We start from the raw sequence: 22,465 nt of genomic DNA on the forward strand, positions 1-22,465 counted from the left end.
TGGGGGAGGGCAAAGAGGAGAGAAAAAGAGAGACAGACAGACAGACTTTTCCTCTGCTGGTTCACTCCCTAAGTTTCTGCAACACCGTGGAGGGCAGTTGGGAACTCAGTGGTGGTCTTCAGGGATCGCTGGGACTCAAGTACTAGAGCCAGCACCTGTCGCCTGTGTGCATCAACAGCAAGCTGGATCCCAGGCGGATTCATTTAGTTGAGCACTGGCATTCTGCTGTGTAATCCTGACAGCTTAACCACTGCACCACAACACCGTTTTCTCCTTTCGATCCAGTTTGCAAAGCTGGCAATTAAGAGATTGAACGGAAGCGTTCATGAATGAATGTGTGAAGTCGCAAATTATCCCAGCTGGCTATTTTCCAGAGCAGAGCAGCCACTTGATATTGTTTAAACATCCTTTCTCATTTTTAAAAACTGGAATCTGTGTGGCTGTATGTATTTGTAAAAACCCAATGAACGAAAGGTGAATTGCTTTTCGATTGTGTGCCTTAGTCTCTGAAGTGAGTCCAACTACAGTTTGTTTACCGGCAAGAGGTGCCTCATTGCACACTTGCGGTCTTGATAGGTGATGAGCAAGAAGTGTAAACGCTGTTGAACCAAAGGTGGAACCAACTCCACCAAGAGCAATAGCCTGCTGTCCGTGTCACAGTTCAAACACAAGGCCTATTCCGGACTGCGTTAAGATTTTTGATACTTTAAACCAGGTGTCAGTGACAACCTCAGGAGCGTTTGAAACCTTCCCAGTGGAAAAATCTAGAAGACTACTAAGTAATCTACCCAAACGGCAGGATCAACTAAACCCCAGAAACCACACAAAACCGTGTAACACCTACGTCTTAGAAGACTGACCCCCTCTCTCCGAAGTGTGTGCAGTGGAAAGAAGGCTTGGTGGCTGCAGGGCTGTGGGGTGGCAGTTCATTGTTCGATTCTACGCAGGAAGGAAAGCGGCTTTACCGCAGCCACCTGCATCTCCGAGCGCTCGCGCTGCCCTGTTCCGAGCCCCATCTCCCGCCTTTGCGCCGGGGACACCTCAGGGGCAGCCGTATCCTTCGGCTCCTGCCCGCTCTATTTTGGAGCCGCGTGATCTCATGCCCTCGGTCGCCGGGCGCAGCCTGCGTTACCAGGCCAAGCAGGGCGATCAGGGCGAGGGGTCGGGCGGGCGCCCGGGGCGAGGGAGGGAAGGCTGGGGCAAGTTCAAGACGCGCCCACGCCAAGCACCCAAAATAACCGGCTCGCGGAGGGCCCCAAATCAGACAGGAAGCCAAATAATCCGGGGCGTAGAGCGGCTCTCCCCTCACCAGGAGCGCAGGGCGGAGGGACAGGAGCCCTGGGTCTGACCGCGAGGGGCGGCGCGGCGAGCCGGGGCGGGGCCGGCTAAGGGCCTATTAAAGGCGCTGCGGGGCGACGGGGCTGGAGAGCCCAAGGCCACCATGGAGCGGGACGGCTGCTCTGGGGGCGGGAGCCAAGGAGGCGGCGTCGGCAAGGGCGGGCACGTCTCCCGGGAGGGCCCGGCGGGCAACGGCCGCGACCCGAGTCATGGCCAAGCCGCCGGGACGCCTGGGGACCCGCAGGCGGCCGCGTCCTTGCTGGCGCCCATGGACCTGGGGGAGGAGCCCCTGGAGAAGGCGGCGCGCGGCCGCACGGCCAAGGACCCCAACACCTACAAAGTGCTCTCGCTGGTAGGTTTGGCGGCGTCGGGCGCTGGGCCCGGGAGGGCTGGACGGCGGGGACGGAGATTGGCATGGAGCTCTGCCGTCGGTCAGTACAGGGGCCCCGAGAGAGACGGCGGCGAGCAGCGTCCCTCACCTGCGGGCTCGGCCCTGGCACCTCTCAGGAGCGCGCGCAGCGCTGTCCCTTCCCTCATTCCTGTCGCTGGGGCTTGCGGTGGTGAAGGTGCTTCTGAGAACCTGTTCCCGAGAGCCGACGGAGACCATGAGCATCATTAGAAACATCGCTAGCCTCCCCAAGTCGCAAGAGCACAGGGTTTGAGAGAGAAATTGATCAGCTCGGGGGTTGTTGGCCTGAAAAACGTTCTGCCTCTTGGGGAGGCTCTGGGTGAGGTATTGAGGACTCGCATTAACTGCTTCCTGCTGATAAGATAGACCAGAGTTCTTGAAATGGTATCAGGACCTTGGAAAACACTTTGTCTTTTGGCTCAGTTTTGGAATTTCCTTGCAGCTGCTCAGGCATTCCATCAGTATTCACATTATGCCACTGTGAAGAAGCGTTTGTGATTCTTGCCCACTCTTCGACCCATAGGCCCCCAAAGTTCACGTTGCTCACAGAACTATTGTTCTTCCACTCTTGTGGCGACAGTGAGCTTCATGAGATGGAGTGGTGTGGGACAAGGGACTGTTTTCTTTCTAAATCGATGGTGGCAGAACTGACAGAGAGTTAGGGGGTCTGAGATGTTGATTTCTTGGACGTTTCGAGCGCAGGATCGAATGCAGCAGTGTGTGTAGGGACCACAAAGCTGAAAGATCAAACCGAGGCTAGCCTTTCACAGACTTCTGTGAATGGCACTGCCACTTACCAATATGATTGGACAGCGCTTTGTTAAGAAATGATTCTTAAAGTCTGCCTTTTTTGTGTTGCTTTTCTCACTATGTGTTAGGTGTCACAGAAAGATTGTAACACTCTGAGGATCCGAAGACTTAAGAGATAATGTCATGCACTTAGTATTAAAAATCATCCAAGGCTTCGAAGAATAGGTGTTCCAGTGAAATCGTGTGTGCTTGTCAGGTTGTATTTTTGCATCATAAATCACTAAGTCTTTAATACACAATAGTGATGAAAACCTTTTTTTTTTTTAGTTATTGAGCCACTTTTTTGGTGTGCTTCTTAATGGAAGGTTAGACTTTGCAACACAGCTCTTCAGTATTAGTATGCTCACATGGGTAGTGTTGTAAAGCATTCAAAAGTTGTGCACTGAATCTGTGTTGAAACTGCAGTGTCGTTGCTTACTGCTTACCGTGTGTAAGTCCTGACAAGTTTTCCAATTGTTTATCCACTTTTTCAGTCTTTCCTATCCATGCAATGAGAGATGTAAGAAGTATCAGCGAAGGTCTTGAACCTTTGGAATAAGCCTTTCTTCTTTCATATTTGCAGATTGCTGGGCAAGCAGCCTGTGTTTGGACATTCGGCATGCAAGTGTCCTAGGGCTCTTCCATTAGTAGATCTTCCATGGGTGTGTGCTGTTTCTTTATATGGATGGGGACTTTGGCTGTAAAACACATACTGATCGAAGAAGAATTCTGTTTCCTTTGATGGGATAGGACATTTATCCAAAGGTTGTGTCCTGAATTTGAAATTCGAAATTTTTGCAGATTCAACAGGTGAAGTCCATACAAACATTCCGAAAGTCCTAAATCATTTTGATCCGAAGTCTTTCTGGTGAGGGATCTTCAACTTAGCTATGTAATCAAACATGTTACTTTTAGTGAAAATTTATTTCAGTGTGGCTCTGAAACTGAAAGCTCTTACAAATTTCCCTTTGCTGTTTTCACACCTGTCTTCTCCCAAATCTTTCCCAAAATAGATGTCAAATAGGATTTGATCGTTGTCGTCAAAGAGTTGTGGGGTATGTTTTCTAGAGAGAACCTACAATTATGGAATCTCTTTCTTTGCTTTGAATGAAACATCAGCCTACTTTTCATGCAGGTGAGGAATCAGACTGGACTACTTGAATTCTGGAACTGAGGTTGGAGGGGCCACGTACCTTCTCAGCCACACAGTGTTCTATCCAGCAGACCAAGCACAGGGCCTTAGGAGAGATGACTTGCCAGTGATTACATGACTGCTATACTTTTCAGAAATTCTTCCAGCAGCACTGATCTGTCGTAGATGTGTAGGAATGGAGGAAGAAGGGAAGATCTGGCCTCCCCTGCTTCTCTCCAGGGTCTTCAATCCTGCACGTTCTCTGTTCTAGAGACTTTAGGCCCTGAGCCCTGGGAATGCTCATGTCTAGGCACTGAGCCAGACTAAGGAAGACAGCAAGTGGGAAAAACAAGCAGCACTTTCTATATGCCTTAAGGGATGTGTTAACTATGAAATGCCTTGCTGGGTTCCAAATCAGGCTTTAAGCTCAGTGAAGCATTTCACTGAGGTTAGATTGCCGGTTTAGGAGAGCACTTCAAAAAGTTTTCAGAAAAATGGAAATAAAAATCTGAGCTTACTTTCTATGCCAAATATTTTTGAAATCTTCTCCTTTTTTCATAATATACATTTCCGCAATACACAACATGCATTTTTTTTTTTGCATCAGAGTAAATTTGCACTTTAAATTTCATTTTTCCCCACAAGCCTTTGAAATCACCTTGTATTTGAAATTGTGTTCTTGTTCCCTAACGTAGTTTTAAAGGAGTCAAGTATTTTCTAGCTACATCGGCAGTACATTTTTTTTAATTTTGTTTTTAAGGTTGTCTACATAATTGAAAGAGATGCATGCCCATGTGGGCCTCTGGTTAGCGTGGGGAGAGTCAGGGATGGAGGAAGGTAGGTGGGAGATATGTTTCAGTCTTTTTTTTTTTTTTCCCTCCTGTGTCTACAGGGCAGGGAGGGGAGAGGGCTACTTCTTGCTGTCAAACTACACCAGCACCTGGGGCTGCGAGATGGTCCTTTGATGAAGCCTGGTGTGGGAAGAGGATGTTACTTGAATGGTTTTAATAGTTGTGAGAAGTTGTTGGTTTCATTGTCCACTGTTTGACAAAGTCTGCCTTAGTGCATCCACAGGCCCAGGTTGGCAGTACATTTCTCCAGTTAGCTCTTCCCAAGTATTTGTATTTCTTGTGACCTTCTGCTGTGCTTTCAAATACAACTATGTGTGCTATTGTAAAGGTGTGTGTGTGTGTGTGTGTGTGTGTGTGTGTGTGTGTCTATGTTAGATTACTTTTTCATGCAAATTCTTTGCAAGGGGCAGGAGTTGGTAGGCCTTGCTTACGGCCGACTTGGGTGTGAATATTATTTTGAAATTTTTTGAAGGTGAATTTTTGAAAATGAATATATTTGTTTGAAAGAGAGAGAAGCAGACTGACTTATACACGTATGTATATACACATAGAGAGAGTGCTACTGCTTGCTGGTTTCCTCCCTGATGCCCTTATGGCCTGGGCTGAGCTGAGCCCCGCAGCTGGGACTTCAGTGTGAGTCTGCCAGGTAAGTTGCAGGAGTCCTATTCTTTGAGCAGGCACTGTTGCCTCTTGGGGGCTGCATTTGCAGGCATTTGGAATCAGGAGCTAGAACTAGGATTTGAACCTTGGCACACTGATGTCAGGGCTATCCTAACCTCTTTGCAAGATGGCCACCTCTGGGTGTGAATATTATTAATTTTGTTATTTTTCTACCCTTTTCCTTGAATACAACATAAAGATTAGCCATGATAACTGGAATTGAGATTACTTTATTTATAAAGTTTAATAGCTCTCTCACAATAGTTTAGCATTTTATTTTAAAGTAGCCAGAGCATCTTAAGGGGAAAAAAGTCTCCTGTTTTTCCCTGTAATATGTTTTTATTTTTTTCTCTGTCTTGACAAAATGCTCCAAAGATTTCTAGGAACTCAAGAACATTATGCTTACTGCAGAGTGTAAGGTGATTCCTAAACTCAGTGTTAGCTTTTGATTGGCTGAGCAAACATACTTTGTTTAAAGGTACACAGAATGATACTTTGTGGGAAAGGAAATACGGGAAGAACCCAGCTCCATGTCGCTTGTGATGTTAAGGATTTCTGGCATCAATGATGATGTCTAAGAAGGTATTTCATGAGTAGCCAAAATCTGCAGATGAGCATTAACTAAACACTATTTCTCAATAGTGTTTCCAAGCTTTTGGGAGGTGGTTTTGTTTTTTTTGATTTTTTAAAATGTATTAGAATGGAAAAGTACGGCATTATGATAGCCATTTTGGAGGGAGTGAACTTTCATTTGTGTATCTCATCTATGGATTGATAATTTGCTCACAAAAATATCTGAAGACTTCACAGCAACCTAACTGGTAATCATTCTGTTAATATGATTTGGAAGCCTTAGAGGTCATCCTATCTTAGTTTTCAGGAAAATGTTTTTCAGAAAGTAGCTTGTTCTAAAGCTGGATTCTTTTCCTGAGAAATGTTTTTGGCCTCAGGAAGTGTGTTGGGCCTTAGTGAACCGTCTGGGGCCTATGATCTCTTATGGAAAGAGAGACAACAGGAAAGAAATTCAAGTAGTTTTTTTTTTATGATGCTATTAAGCAGCAACATAAATACAACTGTTATCATAAGATGATTCCGAGTAGGATCTCGCAATGCTCCAGACCATCATTATGTGATTTGGCTCAGTATGTTTATTATTGAATGATAACACAAAGTTTCAGTCCAAATATTTAGATATCCTTTCTCAGTGTGTGGTCTGTGGATCTCCAGGGATTCCCCCAATGCTTTGCAGGGCACTCAGAAGTAAACATTATTTGAAAATCAACAGTGCAACAGCTATTTACCCTTCCACTAGGTTGGTGTTTACAGTGAAGGTGTTGAAGGAGTGGATGGTGAAACTGCTTGCAGGTGAGTAGAAATTAGGGCAAAGGTATCCTTTGTACAAGAAGTCATGTATATACAGTAAAAAGAGCTTCATTCACTTAAAAGAATGTCTAACTGAAATAGCAAATACGTCCTTGAAACTGATTTTACTAAATCTCAAGCTCAAATCACTTGTCTTTTTAAAGTTCTTTTGACAGTGTTAGAAGTATTCAAGCACTGCTGCTTTCTCTGATTGTTGAAGTTGCAAGTGAACTACCTCCTTTATGCTGTGTTTCATAGGACACATTTTTTCTTTAAGAGGACTGTTCTCATTTAAATGATTATTTGGTACAAGCTTTCTGAAAAATGAATGACGTTAATTAATCAGTTCAAGGAAAATAAATATCTGATGCTTATGGTCACAGTTGCACTTTCAAAGAGTAATACAAAAAAAGTTTTTAAAGATTTATTTTATTTTTATTGCAAAATCAGATACACAGAGAGGAGAAGAGACAGAGAAGAATATCTTCCATCTGATAACTCACTCCCTAAGTGACCACAAAACCGGTGTTGTGCCGATCCAAAGCCAGGAGCCAGGAACTTCTCCAGGTCTCCCACACGGGCGCAGGGTCCCAAGGCTTTGAACCGTCCTTGACTGCTTTCCCAGGCCACAAGCAGAGAGCTAGATGGGAAATGGAGCTGCCAGGATTAGAACCGGCACCCATATGGGATCCCAGTGAGTTCAAGGTGAGGCCTTTAGCCTCAAGGCCACCACGCTGGGCCCAATACAAATTTTGAGAAGTTATTGTATGCCATGGTGGAATTCAGAACTCCCATTCCATAAGGACTTTTATAATGAAAATGATAAAGATAGTATATTATGTGATTTTTTTCCGAATTGCTTAATGACTTTGTCAATTTGGAAGAACAGTGTTACTCAGGGATTCAATATTTTCCAGAGAAACAATAGATGATGTTACAAAATTATGTATTGGCATAAGCTGCATTCAAAGTAGATTAATAGATTTTAATGTTGCAGTTTTAAAAATTGATGAATGAATTTCCAAGTTTCAAATGGCAATTTATTGCTAGACATTAACACTTGGAGAATTTGGAAATAATCTTGAGGAATGTACACAATAGCCTGATAAGTTTTCTTAGGACTGTCAGTGAGTTTGTATGCACAATGGGTTCCTGAGACCAAAGCTTTTGAGAATATCTGTTTTATGAAATGGTGTGCATTCAGACGGGAAAAGGGAGGAAGAGTAAGACCTGTATGCACTTAACTTCAATGAGATTGACCTACATTCAGAACTCTACTAACAACATCTGTTGGTGTGGATGTGGGGGAGAAATGTATCCACCTTGCTAGTACAACCACTATGGAAATAAGTATGGAGAGTGCTTGGAGAATTGCAGATAAGCCTGCCATATGACCCAGCTATCCCACTCCTAGGAATATACTCAAATGAAATGAAAACTGCATACGAGAAGGGGATCTGTAATCTTATATTTAAGCAGCACAATCTATAATAGCAAAGATGTGGAAACAATCCAGAGGTGTATGCAGAAAGAAGTGGTTTAAGAAACTGTGGTAATACTACTTCATGGAATAATATTTAGCCATTAAAAAGAATGAAATCATACCATTTGCAACTAGATGGACCCAACTAGAGATTATTATGTTTAGTGAAATAAGTCAATCCCAAAAGGACAAATACCATATGTTCTGTCTAGTATAAGAAAATCATCATGCAAATTTTAAGTTTGGTAATCGGTTCCATACTGTTTTTTGGCTGCATCCCATGTGTTTTGATGTTTTTGATTTCATTTTCATTTCTTTCAAATACTTTTTTTTTTCTCTTGTCGAATTCAGTGACATCATTTTACCCAAGAGACGTTTGTGTTTTCTTTTTGTCACCTACGCATTGGTTGCTCAGTGGTTCGTTTTGTCAACTCCGTGGTGCTGTAATTTTGTTGTTGTTGTTCTAATTCATACAGGTTGCTGACCTTATTTTGTAGCTTCTCATTTAAGGGAATGTATAGTGGTGGAGTAATATCCAGATGTGGGGATGCAATGCAATACACATCTTTGGTTCCAAATCAAAGATGGACTCCCAGCGAAACTATTAGACATGTGTAAACAATGGGATGCTGGGCTGTCTGACATTGTCTGTACTAGCAATGTTGGGATACACTTAAATAACAGACTGATGGAATCATGACTCCTTATGAAGGACTATACTTCTGTAATAATGTGGGGAAAATCAGCTGGGGAGTGGGATTTTGACGGGTGGAAATCCCAGACTCTACAAAAATGTGCCATAAAAATCAAAAATTCAAAAAAATCCCCCAAAAAGATCTGTATGAAGAATTAATTAATCATTATGATGTTTTAATGACCCTAACCATGGGGTTGAATAGGTGCTACTGGTTGCATCTGGCCCCTTCCCTCCTTGGATACGCATGAGTAGCCACATTATCATTGTATGTACAGAACACTGCATACTTATAGCTTGTTACTTCCTTCATGGGTGCAGCTTTGCTTCATCACTTACATCTGTTTTTGTGGCTTATAATTTTAATTAATTTATTAACATTAAAATTTATTTTTATGTCCCACCGGGTTTTATACCTTTTGGGGGGGGGTTAGCATAGAACATTTGTACATATTTATGGAGCACAATGTGATATTTTAAGACATTCATGCTGTTTGTGTTCATTGCCTTGTGTTAGCGTTCCTATTTCCTTTGAGTCATTCTTTCTAGTTCTTTATAAAATACATAATGTGTTGTTGTGAACTGTAGTCTTTCTGCTGTGCTGTACAACACTGGAATAGATCCTTTCTCTTTAATTGTGCTCTGGCACCCATTCTCCAACTTCTGTTTGTCCCTTTCCCTCCTACCATTCTCAATCGCTAGTTGTACATCACTATTGTCCATCACAGTGACATTTTGCTTTTTTTCTTTTTAGTTTCCAACTGTGAAAAAAAACCGCATGTAGTATTTGTCTTTCTGTGTTTGGCTTATTTCATTTAATATAATGTCCTTCAGTATCTTTTATTTTGTTTTTAAATGACAAGATTTTATTCTTCTTGTAAATTATTAGTATTCCATTGTGTATATAAACAACATTTTATTTATCTTTCATTTTTGATAGTTATGAATGTTGATTGCACATTGTGTCTGTTGTACTAGTTCTGCAAAAACCTGGGAGATCGGGTGTCTTTCATAATGCCAATTTCAGTTCTTTCATCTGTATATACCCAGAAGTGGAATAGCTGGATCATCTGTAGATCTACTTTTGGTCTTTTGAGGAACTTCCATTCTATTTTCCATAATGGCTATATAATTCAAATTTCCCTCTTTTCTTTACATTGTTGGCAGCATTAAAAAAAATGGGCATTAAAACCATAGTGAGATTATATTTCTTGGTTTGATTTTCATTTCCAAGGTAGCAAATTATATTGAATATTTTTTCATATGATTATTCAGTATTATATCTCCTCTTCTGACAACTCTTTAGAACGAATGATCATTTGTAATTGGATTATTTTAGTTTGGTGGTTTTTTAATTTAATAAATTTATTTCGTATTTTGATTATGTTTACATAGTTAAGATGGATGTATGCCCACACGACATACATGAGAAGGGTCAAGGAATGGGGAAAGTGGATGAGATGATTGCTTCTGATTTTTTTTTTTTTTTTTAGATTTATTTGTTTTTACTGGTAAGGCAGATTAGATTTACAGAGAGAAGGAGAGAGAAGGAGAGACAGAAAGAAAGATCTTCATCTGCAGGTTCACTCCTTAAATATCTGCAATGGCTAGAGCTGAGCCAATCTGAAGCCAGAAACCAGAAATGTCCTCTGCACCATGCAAGCAGGTGCAGGTTTCCAAGGCTTTGGGCCTTTCTGTACTGCTTTCTCAGGCCCTAAGCAGGAACCTGGATGGGAAGTGGAGTAGCGGGGATGCGAACCAGTGCCCATATGGGATTCTGATGCTTGCAAGTGAAGATTTAGCCATTGAGCCATGGCGTAGATCATGTTGGTTGTATTTTCAGTTCATGCTGTTTCTGTGAACACCTTGAAGACTGTGTTGAGACATAGGTTCAATGTTATGTGTATGAATATTTAGTTTTCCTGAAACTATTTGGTTTTTGAAATGTATCAAACCTCTTTCATTTTAAACACAGAGACCCACAGAGAGACCTTCCATCTACTGGTTCACTCCTTAAATATCCCCAACAGCGTGGTTAGGTCTGGCTGAAGCCCAGGTGCTTACTTGAGGTCTCCCATGTGAGTCACAGGAATCCAAGGACTTGAGCTATCACTTGCTGCCTCCCATAATGCACATTAGCAAAAAGCAGAACCAAGACTGCGACTTCAATGTGGATGTGGGTGTCCTAGGGTTGTCTTATGACTTGTGTCCAATTGCCTGCCCTCCACCTGCAGCATCTTTTATGAAAGGCTGCTCTTTCTCCAGTGTGTGTTTTTGGTCCATTTGCCATAATGCTTGTACCTTAATTGCCCTTTCTTTACTATGCACTGGCTTGTCCTTTAATTTAATTGTTCTTTATTGGCATCAGCCCAGCCCATTTTCTGTCTTTGTTATCACCTGATAATATTCAGATGTTTTTCTACCTAATCCATCCACCCTTTAGAATATCACACAATTTCTCTTTACGTTGTGCGATCGTTAGAATTCTTCAAAGTTTCCATGGTACCATCTTCTTGACAATTCACAGAATACTTGACGTAAAACCAAAACAAAGCGATATTGTTCCTGGGCTCTTTAAGGTAATGCTGAATTAGGTTAAATGCCATTGGCACAGACTTTGTTCCATAACACTTCATAATACAAACACACTGGCACCCTTTAAAGTATCGTCCAACATTATAAAGATGAAAGTCCTTGGAAGACTTGGAAACATGTGAATGAAATACGTTCCTGTGGGCAAGGGTGTGGGTTAGGATAATTAGGAATAGTGTATATTGTGCAACTTTATTCATGGGTTAACTATGGCAGGTGCTGCTGAACAGCTCTACTTGTACAAGAATTATGTAAATAGCTGACCAGTTAAAAGGAAGTATGTGTGAAGAATGTGAACTTATGCAAATATTCATAATTTTTTTTCCCCTTGGGGACTTTGAAAGAAAAAGAGAACATTGGCTTCTTCAGAATGATTCCAACAAAGGTCTTGTGAGAAAGGATCCTGGAAAGACTGAGCTTGAAGTGACAAGAATTCTTTGTGGTGTGACCCTTGAATAGTTACTTTGCTTTTCAGACTTTCAGTTTCCTTACTGATAATATGCAGGATTTAGATGATGTAGATTTCTACCAGTCTAAATTGTACAGAGAGCTTGCAGTATTTCTTTCCTCGAAGCAAGGACATTTTGTGTTGCAGAAAATTCAGAAATCATGAAACCTATAAAGAAGAAACATTTGAAAGTAATCAGTTCTAACTGTTGTTAGCATTTTCCTCAAGACTTTTCTAGTGAATATGTTATTTTATAGAAATGGACTAACATTATGTATTTTTTCATTTATATTCAGTGTGAGATTTTTTATCATCACTAGACATTCTTTGTTTTTTAATGATTTCTTTGTTTTATTTGAAAGGCAGAGTTGCAGAGGGAGAGACAGAGAATGTTCCCTCCTGCTGGCTCACTGCCCAAATGGTCACAGTGGCTGGAGCGGAATTGGTCTGACGTTAGGAACCAGGAACCTCTTCTGGTTCTCCCACAAGAATATAGGGGCTGAAGCACTTGGGATTCTGGAGCCATAGGTGCTGGCTACACTACCATAGGTGCTCACTACATCACAGCAGCAGCTGGACTTTTATGTTGTGCCTTTTATGAGTAAGGCTTTTGAGAGTTCTGCTAACTTTAGTAGCAATTTTTCAAACTCTCTTTACTCAAGCTTTCGACATGGTCCCCAAGAAGTTTTGGTTTTTTAATACATGTTTTCTGTTTCATTTACTACTCATCTTTGTCTTGTATATAGTTTTCTTATGGGTAGAGTTTTTCTAAAAGAATGACTTCCCTGTGATATGTTTCTACTCAGAATTTTCCAGAGACAGCAACAATATATGTGGAAAGATCCACATATCTGGGACTGTTCTCCTTTTTTAGGGTTATTTCACACCACTTGAGAAACAGATCTTACTAATTGAGGATTTTTTTTCATGAACAAGTTAAACCATTTGGAATAGACCCAAACATTCATGACATACATGTATTACCATTTATTAATATTTGTCAACCACTTAGAGCAGACCCTTGCACAGAGTAAGTAGTGCATGAGTGTTCGTTAAATAAACACACACCTTTGTTGACGTTAGTATCTGTCAAGTCCTCTGCCAAGTGCTTTATCTCCTTCAATGAGCAATCCTGTGAGGGAGGAGGGACCGGCCTTGTTGGATGGTGAGTAAGTCTTGTGTTTCACCTGTACATCCTCAGTGTCTGACATGTTGTTTAGGATATGCATATGTGACATGCATCACTTGAATTTAGAATTTTACAAGGTCTAAGTATTTTCAGCCATCTGCTATTACGGTCAGTTTAGAGAGTCAGTAAAAGAGCTCAAAGTGCATGTCTCCCTGCAGTGACTCAGCTTGCTGAAACAAATCTTTCCTTACAGACCCCAAGCTCTATGGCTCTGCCCTAACTACGTGGTGTACATTATGTACAGACTGCTTCTGTTCCCCATCCCAAGACTGAGCTTTTCACCTCCCCCTCTTTATCCAACACCAGGTACACTCTTAGATCCAACATGAAAGATTCCTTAGCTGTTCTTTGGCCCCATGTCTCCTGTCTCTGAACTACTCAATTGCCATTTAACTGTAGAGAGCATAAGGTCAGAGGTTAAGGACTAGATTCTGTAGCTAGATTGCTGGGGCAGAAATTCTGTCTTTGCCAGTAACTGTTGTGTAACCTCCAGCAAGTATCTTAACTCTTCGGTGTCTTGATTTTCTTTCTTGTCTGCCAGTTATAGTAATGATGGCTATGTCATAGGTTTGTTTCCAAGAGCAAATTAATTTTTTTTATGTATAACTTAGTTAGGCTTGATAGGCATAAATACCAGATAAGAGTTTATTATTGTTATTGGTGTAGTATGTAACTTATTCACCAGAGATTTAGAGTTTCTACTGTGTGAATATCCCTATGCAAGAGGCTGAGAGCTGACTGGTCACAGAAAAAGATGTACTTCTCTGTTCTCATGGCCTGGTACTAGGGGACCAGATATTCTTGTCAAGTTAACAGAAGGCAATCTCAAGTTGCCAATGTGACAGGTACTACCTAGAAGCTCTACACATGGCTGTGAAACAGAGAGGGAAATTGTTCTGATCATGGAGATCAGAGAAGGGGTCCCTTTTGAAGACACGAATGTGTGGTAGAGGTTTCTGGAAGGATACAGTAACGTAGGTCAGGGCCAATGGATGAGCTGGAGCGTGGTCCACTCTGAACTGGGATAAAGCAGAGTGTTTGGCATACAGGGCTGAGTGGTGTCCCATTAAAGGGCAGGAGGCTAGGAATGATGGCTGGGGTTAACTCCAGGCCAGACCTTGTAGATCAGCTGAGGGATTTTGCTATTGGTTTTTTACAATATTCAGATCACTAAAATCTTTAGTGTTTTGTTTGCACATTTTTCAAAAATAAACACAAAGTATTCTAAAAGTTATTTCAGAGAAAAAGTCCCATGTAAACAAATCACATGAACTTAACTGTACTTACTGTTCTTTTCACCTTTGTTTTTCGTCTCTGAACTACTGTCACCCATATAGACAAGACATCTGCTCTGGCAAGAGAAACAAGGCTTCGGATAAGAATGATAAGGTTTTATCACTGAGTTCATCCACTTTGTCCTTTGCTTCATGGTATAGCTGACCTCTTCCTTAATTATATTTTCCCCTTACATACTTACAAGATTAATTAACCTTAATTCTTTTTTTGCTGAAGTCATTTAGTACTAACTTTATGACCCTTATCTTTTTAAAAGACAAATGATTTTCAGGATTTTGGTGGCAATTAAAAATATTTTATTTATTGATTTAAAAGGCAAAGGGGGAAGACACACACAGAGATATTATTTCTGCTCTTTCATTGTCCAGCTGGTGACAAAAATCAGGACTGATCTCAGCTGTAGTCAGGGGCCTGGAGCCAGAAACTTTATCCTGATCTCCTACATGGTGGCAGAAGTTCAAGTGTTTAAGCCATCTTCTGCTGTCTTTCCAGGTACATTAGTAGTAAGCTGGATTGGAAGTGGAACAGCAAAGATTTGAACTGGCTCTGCAAGTGGTAGGACCTGCTGCACCACTGTGCCTGCACCCGAGAAAATTTTTGTTCCTAAATGGCTTGAAATTAACTGAAGCAAATCTAATCCAAGTAGTTTTAACATGTAGGAAATGAGAATTGTGAAAGACATGAACTCTCAAAATGGGGAGTTCTTCTATCAAATTTAACCTTGTTCCTTGAGCTGTGTTTGTTTCTGTCTGTTTCTGTCTATCAATCTGTGTATCTATGTCAGGTCCAATCAGTAAAACCAGAGTCATACTTGGTGATTTAATTAAGAGAATTTAATATAGGAAATGAATTACAAAAGTATTGGGACGGCTTAGAGCCAAACAGTAGGATCATGAGATCATCCAGAGAAAAATAATAGAAGCAGGCTGCCAACAACTGCAGGGCTGGACAGGCAAAGGGGGAGTTAATAAAACCAAAGCTCGGAGACTGGGACCCTGGAAAGGTGCAGCCACTGGAAGGTTCTTCCAGAAGCACAAAGGTCAGGTCAGGTTTGGCCAGGTTTCTTATTTTGTTCCTACCCTCCAATCATTGTTCTTGCTTCCCCTGGCCTATGACGCCCTAATACCTTGGTTCTGGACTAACACATCAGGAATAAGGTAGTGTCATAGACTGAGTTCTTGGGAAATAGGCTTGGCACTGGGAAACTAGCATATCTGGGATTTTATGTGTGTGTGCTTGAGATTAGCACCTGTACAGAAGAGGAGAAAATGGCATAGGGCTATGCAGAGCATGGTGGTGAGCTGTGATGCTCAGCAAATGCAATGCTCAATGGAGGCTTCCACTTCTTATCGTCCTCATGATGGGAGTCCCTTAGAATTGTACAGGTAGAAGAAGGTGCTCTGGGGAAGGGATGTGGCCTTTGGCAAGGTGCTGTCCTCAGCAGAGGCAATCCCTAAGTGGAACCGTGCCCAAAGGCTGACTTGGGGTGATGTATGTGGCAACAAGTCCTTTCGTTCCCAAAGAGGAGTCCAGGCAGCTAATTACAGCATTCACTGGGGCAAGAGATGAAGGCAGTGTCCCCATGGGTTGGTTCTAAAAACTCATACACATCACTGACATGCACAAGTCAAAGATTAGCTTGCTTTTTTATGCCTAACAACATCATCTATTGTTTACACATTTCCGTGCCCCAACCTATAGATCTGCCTGAATATACACATATATGTAAAACTGTTATTGATAAGAACATGTCTATAAAATAGTATTACCTGCTGAAGCATGAGAGAATGTTGTGTGTGGAATTGTTTTTCAATTATATACACTTGTGATTGATTTAAGTGTATAGATTCACTCAAAACACCAAATTTTTAAGCAGTGGAAATGCTGTGGATAATGTGAATTCGTGCTTAGTTGTTTTTCCATATACATTCTGTTTTAGATTTACAGAGCTGTGAAGCTAGCAGAGTTTCCGCATACCATACATCTGGTTTCCCTATGGTTATGTCTTACATTAGTCTGGTATGTTTGTTAGAACTAATGAACCTACACTGATACCTTCTTAATGTTCATTTGCCATTTGTTGTAGTGTCCCATCCAGGAACACCATGCTACCTTTACTTATCCTGACTCCTCAAGTTCTTCTTGTCTAAATTTTTCTGACTTTCCTTGGTTTTGGTGAGCTTAACAGTTTTAAAGTGTATGAGTCTTGCCTTTTGTGACATGTTCTTCAATCAAAATTGTCTCATGTTTCTGATGTTTTTCTTGTGTTAGACTTGGATGGTGTATTTTTGAGAGAAAGAATGGAGGCCGGTGGCCATTCTGAACACACCATGCCAGCAGATGGGGTATTGATATGAGTTACCATTGCCTGCCTGAGATTGTTTTGCTCATGAGAGGAGACCTGGATGAGTTCCAGATTCCTGGCTTCTAGTTGGTCCAGCCTCAACTGTTGGGACATTTGGCCCTAAGACATTGGACCATCCTCTGCTACTTTCCCAGGCCATTACCAGGGTGCTGAATTGGACATGGTGCAGCTAGGACACAAACCAGTGCCCATATGGGATAGAAGTACTGCAGGTAGAGGATTAGCTTACTACATGACTGCACCATCCCACCCCACCCCCCCGCCAAAATAGAAGCATTCTACTATACCAATAGTCCTTTTGAAGGTAGAAACAGTAAATAAGCCTCAGACCAAGTGTAGAAATGCTGATATTTAGTAATCTTGTCATTATTCCTGGGCACCGGTTATTTGTGGGCATCACCGGAATATTTGTAAGGCTGTGATGAAAAAATTAGCTTCTAGTCTTTGTCAGTGCAGTCATTCTGCTTTGCAGTGCAGTCATTGTTGTCACTGGCCTTGCTGAGGTTCTTGTATCTCAAAATCCAGTGAGTATATACATATTATTGGGTAAAGGTAGACATCCAAACTGCTTTTGTATATATATATCTCATTTTCTTTATGCATTTGTGCGATGGTGGACACCTTCAATGGTTGATTCCATATTTTGGCCGTTATAAACATGCTAGAGCAGGTTTTTTTTTTTTTTTTAAAGATTATTTTATCTATTTGAAAGTAGTAGAGAGAGGGAGAGATGGGAGTGGGGACACACACACATGCATATGCATGTACACACACACACACACACACACACACACACAAACACATGCACACACGCTTCCATTAGCTAAGGCTGGTCCAGGCCAAAACCATGAGCTAGGAGCTCCATATACACACCTAGGTGGCTAGGGCCCAGGCATTTGGGCCATCCTTCACTGCTTTCCCAGTCACATCAAGAGGGAGATGGATAGGAAGTAGAGCAGGAGGGGCTCAAACTGACACTCTGACTAGGATGCCAGCATTTCATTCCACTGCTTAGCTCACTGTGCCATAGTGTTAACTCCTCAGCAGGTATTTTTTTGATACAAATAATTTCTGTTGCTGGGGTCTATACCCCAATAGAGGGATTGCTGGATCCAATAGCTATTCACTTTTTGGTTTTTAAATAAATCTTCATACTGTTTCTCACAGTAGCTGCACTAATTTACATTTTCACCAGCAGTGTGTAAGAGTTCCCCTTTCTCTGCTTTCACCAACATTTGTTATTCTGAGATTTGGGGAGGTGATATTTCAGTTTCGATTTGTATTGAATCACAGAACTTCTCCACCTCCTTCTTACTTTCTTTTACTTCTTTAAACTTTTTATTTCTTTTTCACTTAATTACTTGTAAGTCAGGGAGACAGGAGAAAGCAACAGAAGGGACTCCTGTGTGCTGATTCAGGACCTGCACTGGGTCTGGGTTAACCAGGAACTCAGCACAGCTTTCCTGCCTGGGTGGCAGGGGTGCAGTCAGTTGAGCATCAGTGGCATCTCTGCATTTGCGGGAAGCTGGAGTCAGGCTGGAGCCAGGAGCTGGACCAAGATCCTGTTAGGCTGTACACCTGCCTCCTCTATTCTTTTTTTTTTTTAAAGGATATAACAAAACCAAGGACATAGAAGTCCCCCACCCCCAAAATGGGGATGTGGTTTTTCAATGTAGATACAGTTGTTTTTATTCACAACTAAAATCCGCTTTGGCAAAGTCTTTTAAATGTGATGTGCCATTGATTTTCCTGCCTATATGATAAGAAGATCATTTGGAATCAATCCTTTCTTAATTTGAGATTCATGGCACTGTTTCTGAAATAAATTGGAAGCAAGTGCTGTTGCCGATAAACATTCAGCTGTCTCATTAATCATTATTGTAAACCTGGTGTTTATAGTGGATTCCTTAAAGTGGAATACAACTGCTGCAGTGTTTCTTTGAGGCCTATTTTTGTGGATTCTTGTCCTAATGTGTTTCTCCCTCTCTCTCTTCTCAATTCATCTGTATTTGTAGAAACTTTTTAATGTGAAATGACTTGCACATTACATTTCCATCCACAAATCTCAGTGACTTACTTTTGACATCTTTACACGTCTAGGTAGGCTTGTAATTTTGTTCTTCTAAACAATACTTTTCTTTGGAAAACAAGCCTTGTGGAGGGTTCCTCCTGTCAGGTTGTTACAGCTTAACCTATTTCTAGAGAATGAACACATGCAGGAGAGGTGACTTTGAGGTAAAGTTTAAAATCTAGATCCAGTAAGCTGAAACTCAGGCCATTTTAGCAAGTATTTTTCTTTTAAAAGCTAAGATATAACTCAGAACACTTCAGTAACAAAATGATCTGGTCTACCGAGGAATCCAGTTTGATAGCTTACCGCTTCTAGATCACAATGTTAGCAGTGGATTACATACATTTCATAACAAATGTTCCCTGATCTAAGGAAACGTGAAACTGGAGAGGAATTATGAGCAAAGGTTGTTTATAGCCATAAAAGAAGAGATTTTGGAGTGTGCTATGATCTCAGCTTGTTGGGAGCGGACATAGAGTGGTTAAGCAGCTGGGCTTGAGCAGGTTTTGACAAGTTCTGTCTCACGTGATGCATCTGCACAGAGGTTAGGGAAATCACCACTTAGCCTCATTCTCCTTCTAGTCGCTCTTAAGAGCAGAAGTTTGGCAATAAACGACCTTGTCCACAGAATAAGAGTGAGTTTCCCAGCTTCTTTTGGGTTTGTGTATGTAATATATGTGTGTGCATTTAATAAAGTATTTGAAATTTCAAAAGTAACTTTTCATTTCTCTTTTATTTCAGTTCTCTTCCTTCTAGCTGATTATCTTCAATATGCACTAGTTGTAAGTTGATAGATAACTCCTAATAATTTCCAGAAGTTTCAGCTGAGACCTACTAAGGAGATAATACCACCCCCCCCCAAATAGATTGTTTTAGTGAATTCCAAAGCTGAAATGGTTCTGAGGAGAAAGGACATTCTTCTCTAAGAGAGTTATCATATTAGATATTCCCTGGCACGACATAGGTAGTCATTAATATTTCTTAAATCTAATATGATGATCATGAGGCTGGAATAGAGAGATGGTTATAAAAAATACATTTTCAGAGGCTATCACAAGTCAGAAACAGTGGGACCAGCATGGTGCCTTTGGCACTGGCTTCCCATATTCATACTAATTTGTGTCCCAGTTGCTCTGCTTTTGATTCAGCTGCCTGAAATAGCTAGAGTCATTGGGTCCCTACACCCAATAAGGATACTCAGAAGAAGCAGCTGGCTATTGGCTTCGGGTCAGCCCAGCTCTAGCCATTGTAACCATTTGGGTAATGAACTAGCTAATGTTAAGATCTTTCTTTGTTTCTCCTTCTCTTTTTCTGTAACTCTGAATTTCAAGTCAGATAAATGTTTAGAAAACAGTGATAACATTTTAATTAATGGTTAATTTTTGTAAGAAATAAATATATACCTATATGCTTTGAAATGTGTTACATTGCAAATACATTGTATTAAGTGAACACAACATTGTGTGAAGTTATAACAGTCTGTCAAGGACATGCCTACTGAATCATTCAATTATGGGATATTTTCCATACATAATGGCATGTTAAAGCATTCTCAGTCAGTTTCTCTCAAGCTGTGACAATGGTTTCATACCCTTTCTAGAAGACATGTCCATTCCAACCTTTAAAGAATCCTGAAAACTTTAGTAACATTGAGCAAAACACACTTAAAATGCAAAGTTGCATCATGAGTGAGAATCAGCACAAAAATCACACAGTAGATGCAAGTGCTGACTTCAGAGGCATTGTTAGACAAAAATGAAAATCATAAGTTTTTGAAGACAATATGGAAAAGATGATGAGCTAAATGAATTTCTTTTGAATTGTCTGGGACAGTAATGTATCTTGAACTGTTTTGCAGCTAACTATTCTGCTAATATAATTTTGTTTTATTGATTTTATATTTCACGTTTAGAAATTTTATATTTTTTTAAAATCTAAGCTGCCTTTGTCTTTTGTTATTTTCTGTTTATATCCATCTTGCTTTATTTTGAAGAGACAATTTTACTGATTTATAAGATTGATGAAAGGGGACTAATGTTATAGTGCAGTAGGTTAAGCTCCTATTTGTGACATGTGCACACTGTGCCTGAGCACTGGTTCAAGGACCCGCTACTCCACACTCCCAATGAGCTTCCTTTTAGGATGCTGGGAGGGTACCAGGTACTGGATGAAGTATCTGGATTTCTTCCACACACTTGTGAATCCACATGCAATTCCTGGCTCCTGCCTTCAGGTGTTTAAGGAGTAAACCAACAGATTAAAGATCTCTTTCCCCCTTTCTATTATTAGACCTTTCAAGTAAATACATAATAAGTAAGTAAGTCTTAAGAAATTTGGTAAATACACTAATTCTTGAATATAATGTACTCATTTTATCATAATAAATAAATATATATCAGCAACAAAACAACATTGCAGGGCAAAAATGACCTAAAATTATTAAAGCAATTGGAGAAAAAAACACTTCAAAAATTGTGACAAAAATGGCTGGATTCTGAATAGAAATGACTAAGGTATAAGACAGTTTTAATGACCTGAGGATGTACAAAATGGTCCAATAAATGCAAATCAACCAACCAAACATTTCACACAAACAGGATGAATGACAAGGATCATTAAAATTACCTTATTAAAAAAAAAGACAGTGTTAATGATATTGTCATAGTGCCAAAGGAAGTAATTTGAGACTGGAGTTGTGCACCTATTAGTAACGCCTTTCAAGAATCACAGCTAAATAAAAAATGTGTTCATGGAGACTGAGAATTTATCATAAAGAAAGTTCTGAAATATGTACTTTAAGCAGAAGCAACCAATTCCAGATGGAAGGTAAGATACTATGAAGAGTTTGATGTGAGTGTGAGAGGGATGGATTTGTCCGAGTCCAGTGTTGTTGACTCAGGGTGGAGAGAGAGTACTGAATGTTGATTTAAGAAGCTACTGTGAAGGAAATTAACTTTTTAGGACTGTTTTATGACTGAATATAGGAAAATCAGGAACACAATGACAGTGCTCACCTTGGCAAGAGCATGTCCTTGAACATGAAGAAGCTGTTGCTCTCAGTACATACAATGAAACAATTCAACATGTGGAAGTGTTTAGTGAGACCGTGCAAGGTTTGCATGAAGAAGTCTGAAATAGCTGGTGCACTGCAGAAAAAGCATGCATCTATGCCATCTGTGACCTGCTCCAAGCTGCAGATTCTGCCCGCCTGCTGAAGAGGTGTGCCATTAAGTCCTGCAAGCTTTGAAGTGCCTGCAGAGCAAACACCACACAGTGTTCCAGAGCGCCCCGGAGGTAAATACTGCTGATGCAACAGAGGAGAAGGAAAACCGATATGATGGTAAAACTTCAGAAGAGACAAGCAGACCTGTGCCTACAGCAGCAGGCGCCCTAGAGCAACACATGAAATGATGGGATTACTTAATCACAAATCGTTGAAGAAAGTGGACACTTGATACCGATTTGATATCAAAAGTGCTGTATTCTCAGGAATTGCTAAGTGATCTTCTGACAAAATCTAATGTTTGTTGATATGAAGAGTTTAAAAATATGACCAGGATTCTTGCATTTCGAGAAGAAAGGGTAGCAAGTTCCTTTTTCCAGAGCAGATGTTTCTGGAAACAACTTAGTGTAGTAGAAAAGCAAATGTTGGCTAAATTTCTTACATTTCACTGAAATATGAAGAACATCTTGATGAACATAAAAGTGTAAAAAAATTAAATTTTCTGAATATTTAAAAACTCAAAAATTAACCTAAAAAATTTAGCCCTTCACTGTTTTGTCCTG

At 40.7% G+C, this 22,465-nt stretch overlaps 1 protein-coding gene across 1 annotated transcript in view; it reads left to right on the plus strand.

Annotated features, from left to right (window-relative positions):
• Positions 1-1,429: 1,429 nt before the first annotated feature.
• The window catches only part of ENPP1 (ectonucleotide pyrophosphatase/phosphodiesterase 1), a 79,877-nt gene continuing 58,841 nt past the window's right edge, over positions 1,430-22,465 (plus strand). The window contains exon 1 of the mRNA XM_040965202.1: positions 1,430-1,690. Within this exon, the coding sequence (XP_040821136.1) occupies positions 1,442-1,690 (249 nt within the window). The 5' untranslated portion in view covers positions 1,430-1,441. The remainder of the gene's footprint in view (positions 1,691-22,465) is intronic.

Source organism: Ochotona curzoniae, unplaced genomic scaffold (genome assembly GCF_017591425.1).
Source record: "Ochotona curzoniae isolate NIBS_2020 unplaced genomic scaffold, NIBS_Ocur_1.0 scaffold_3890, whole genome shotgun sequence".
NCBI classification, from domain to species: domain Eukaryota; kingdom Metazoa; phylum Chordata; class Mammalia; order Lagomorpha; family Ochotonidae; genus Ochotona; species Ochotona curzoniae.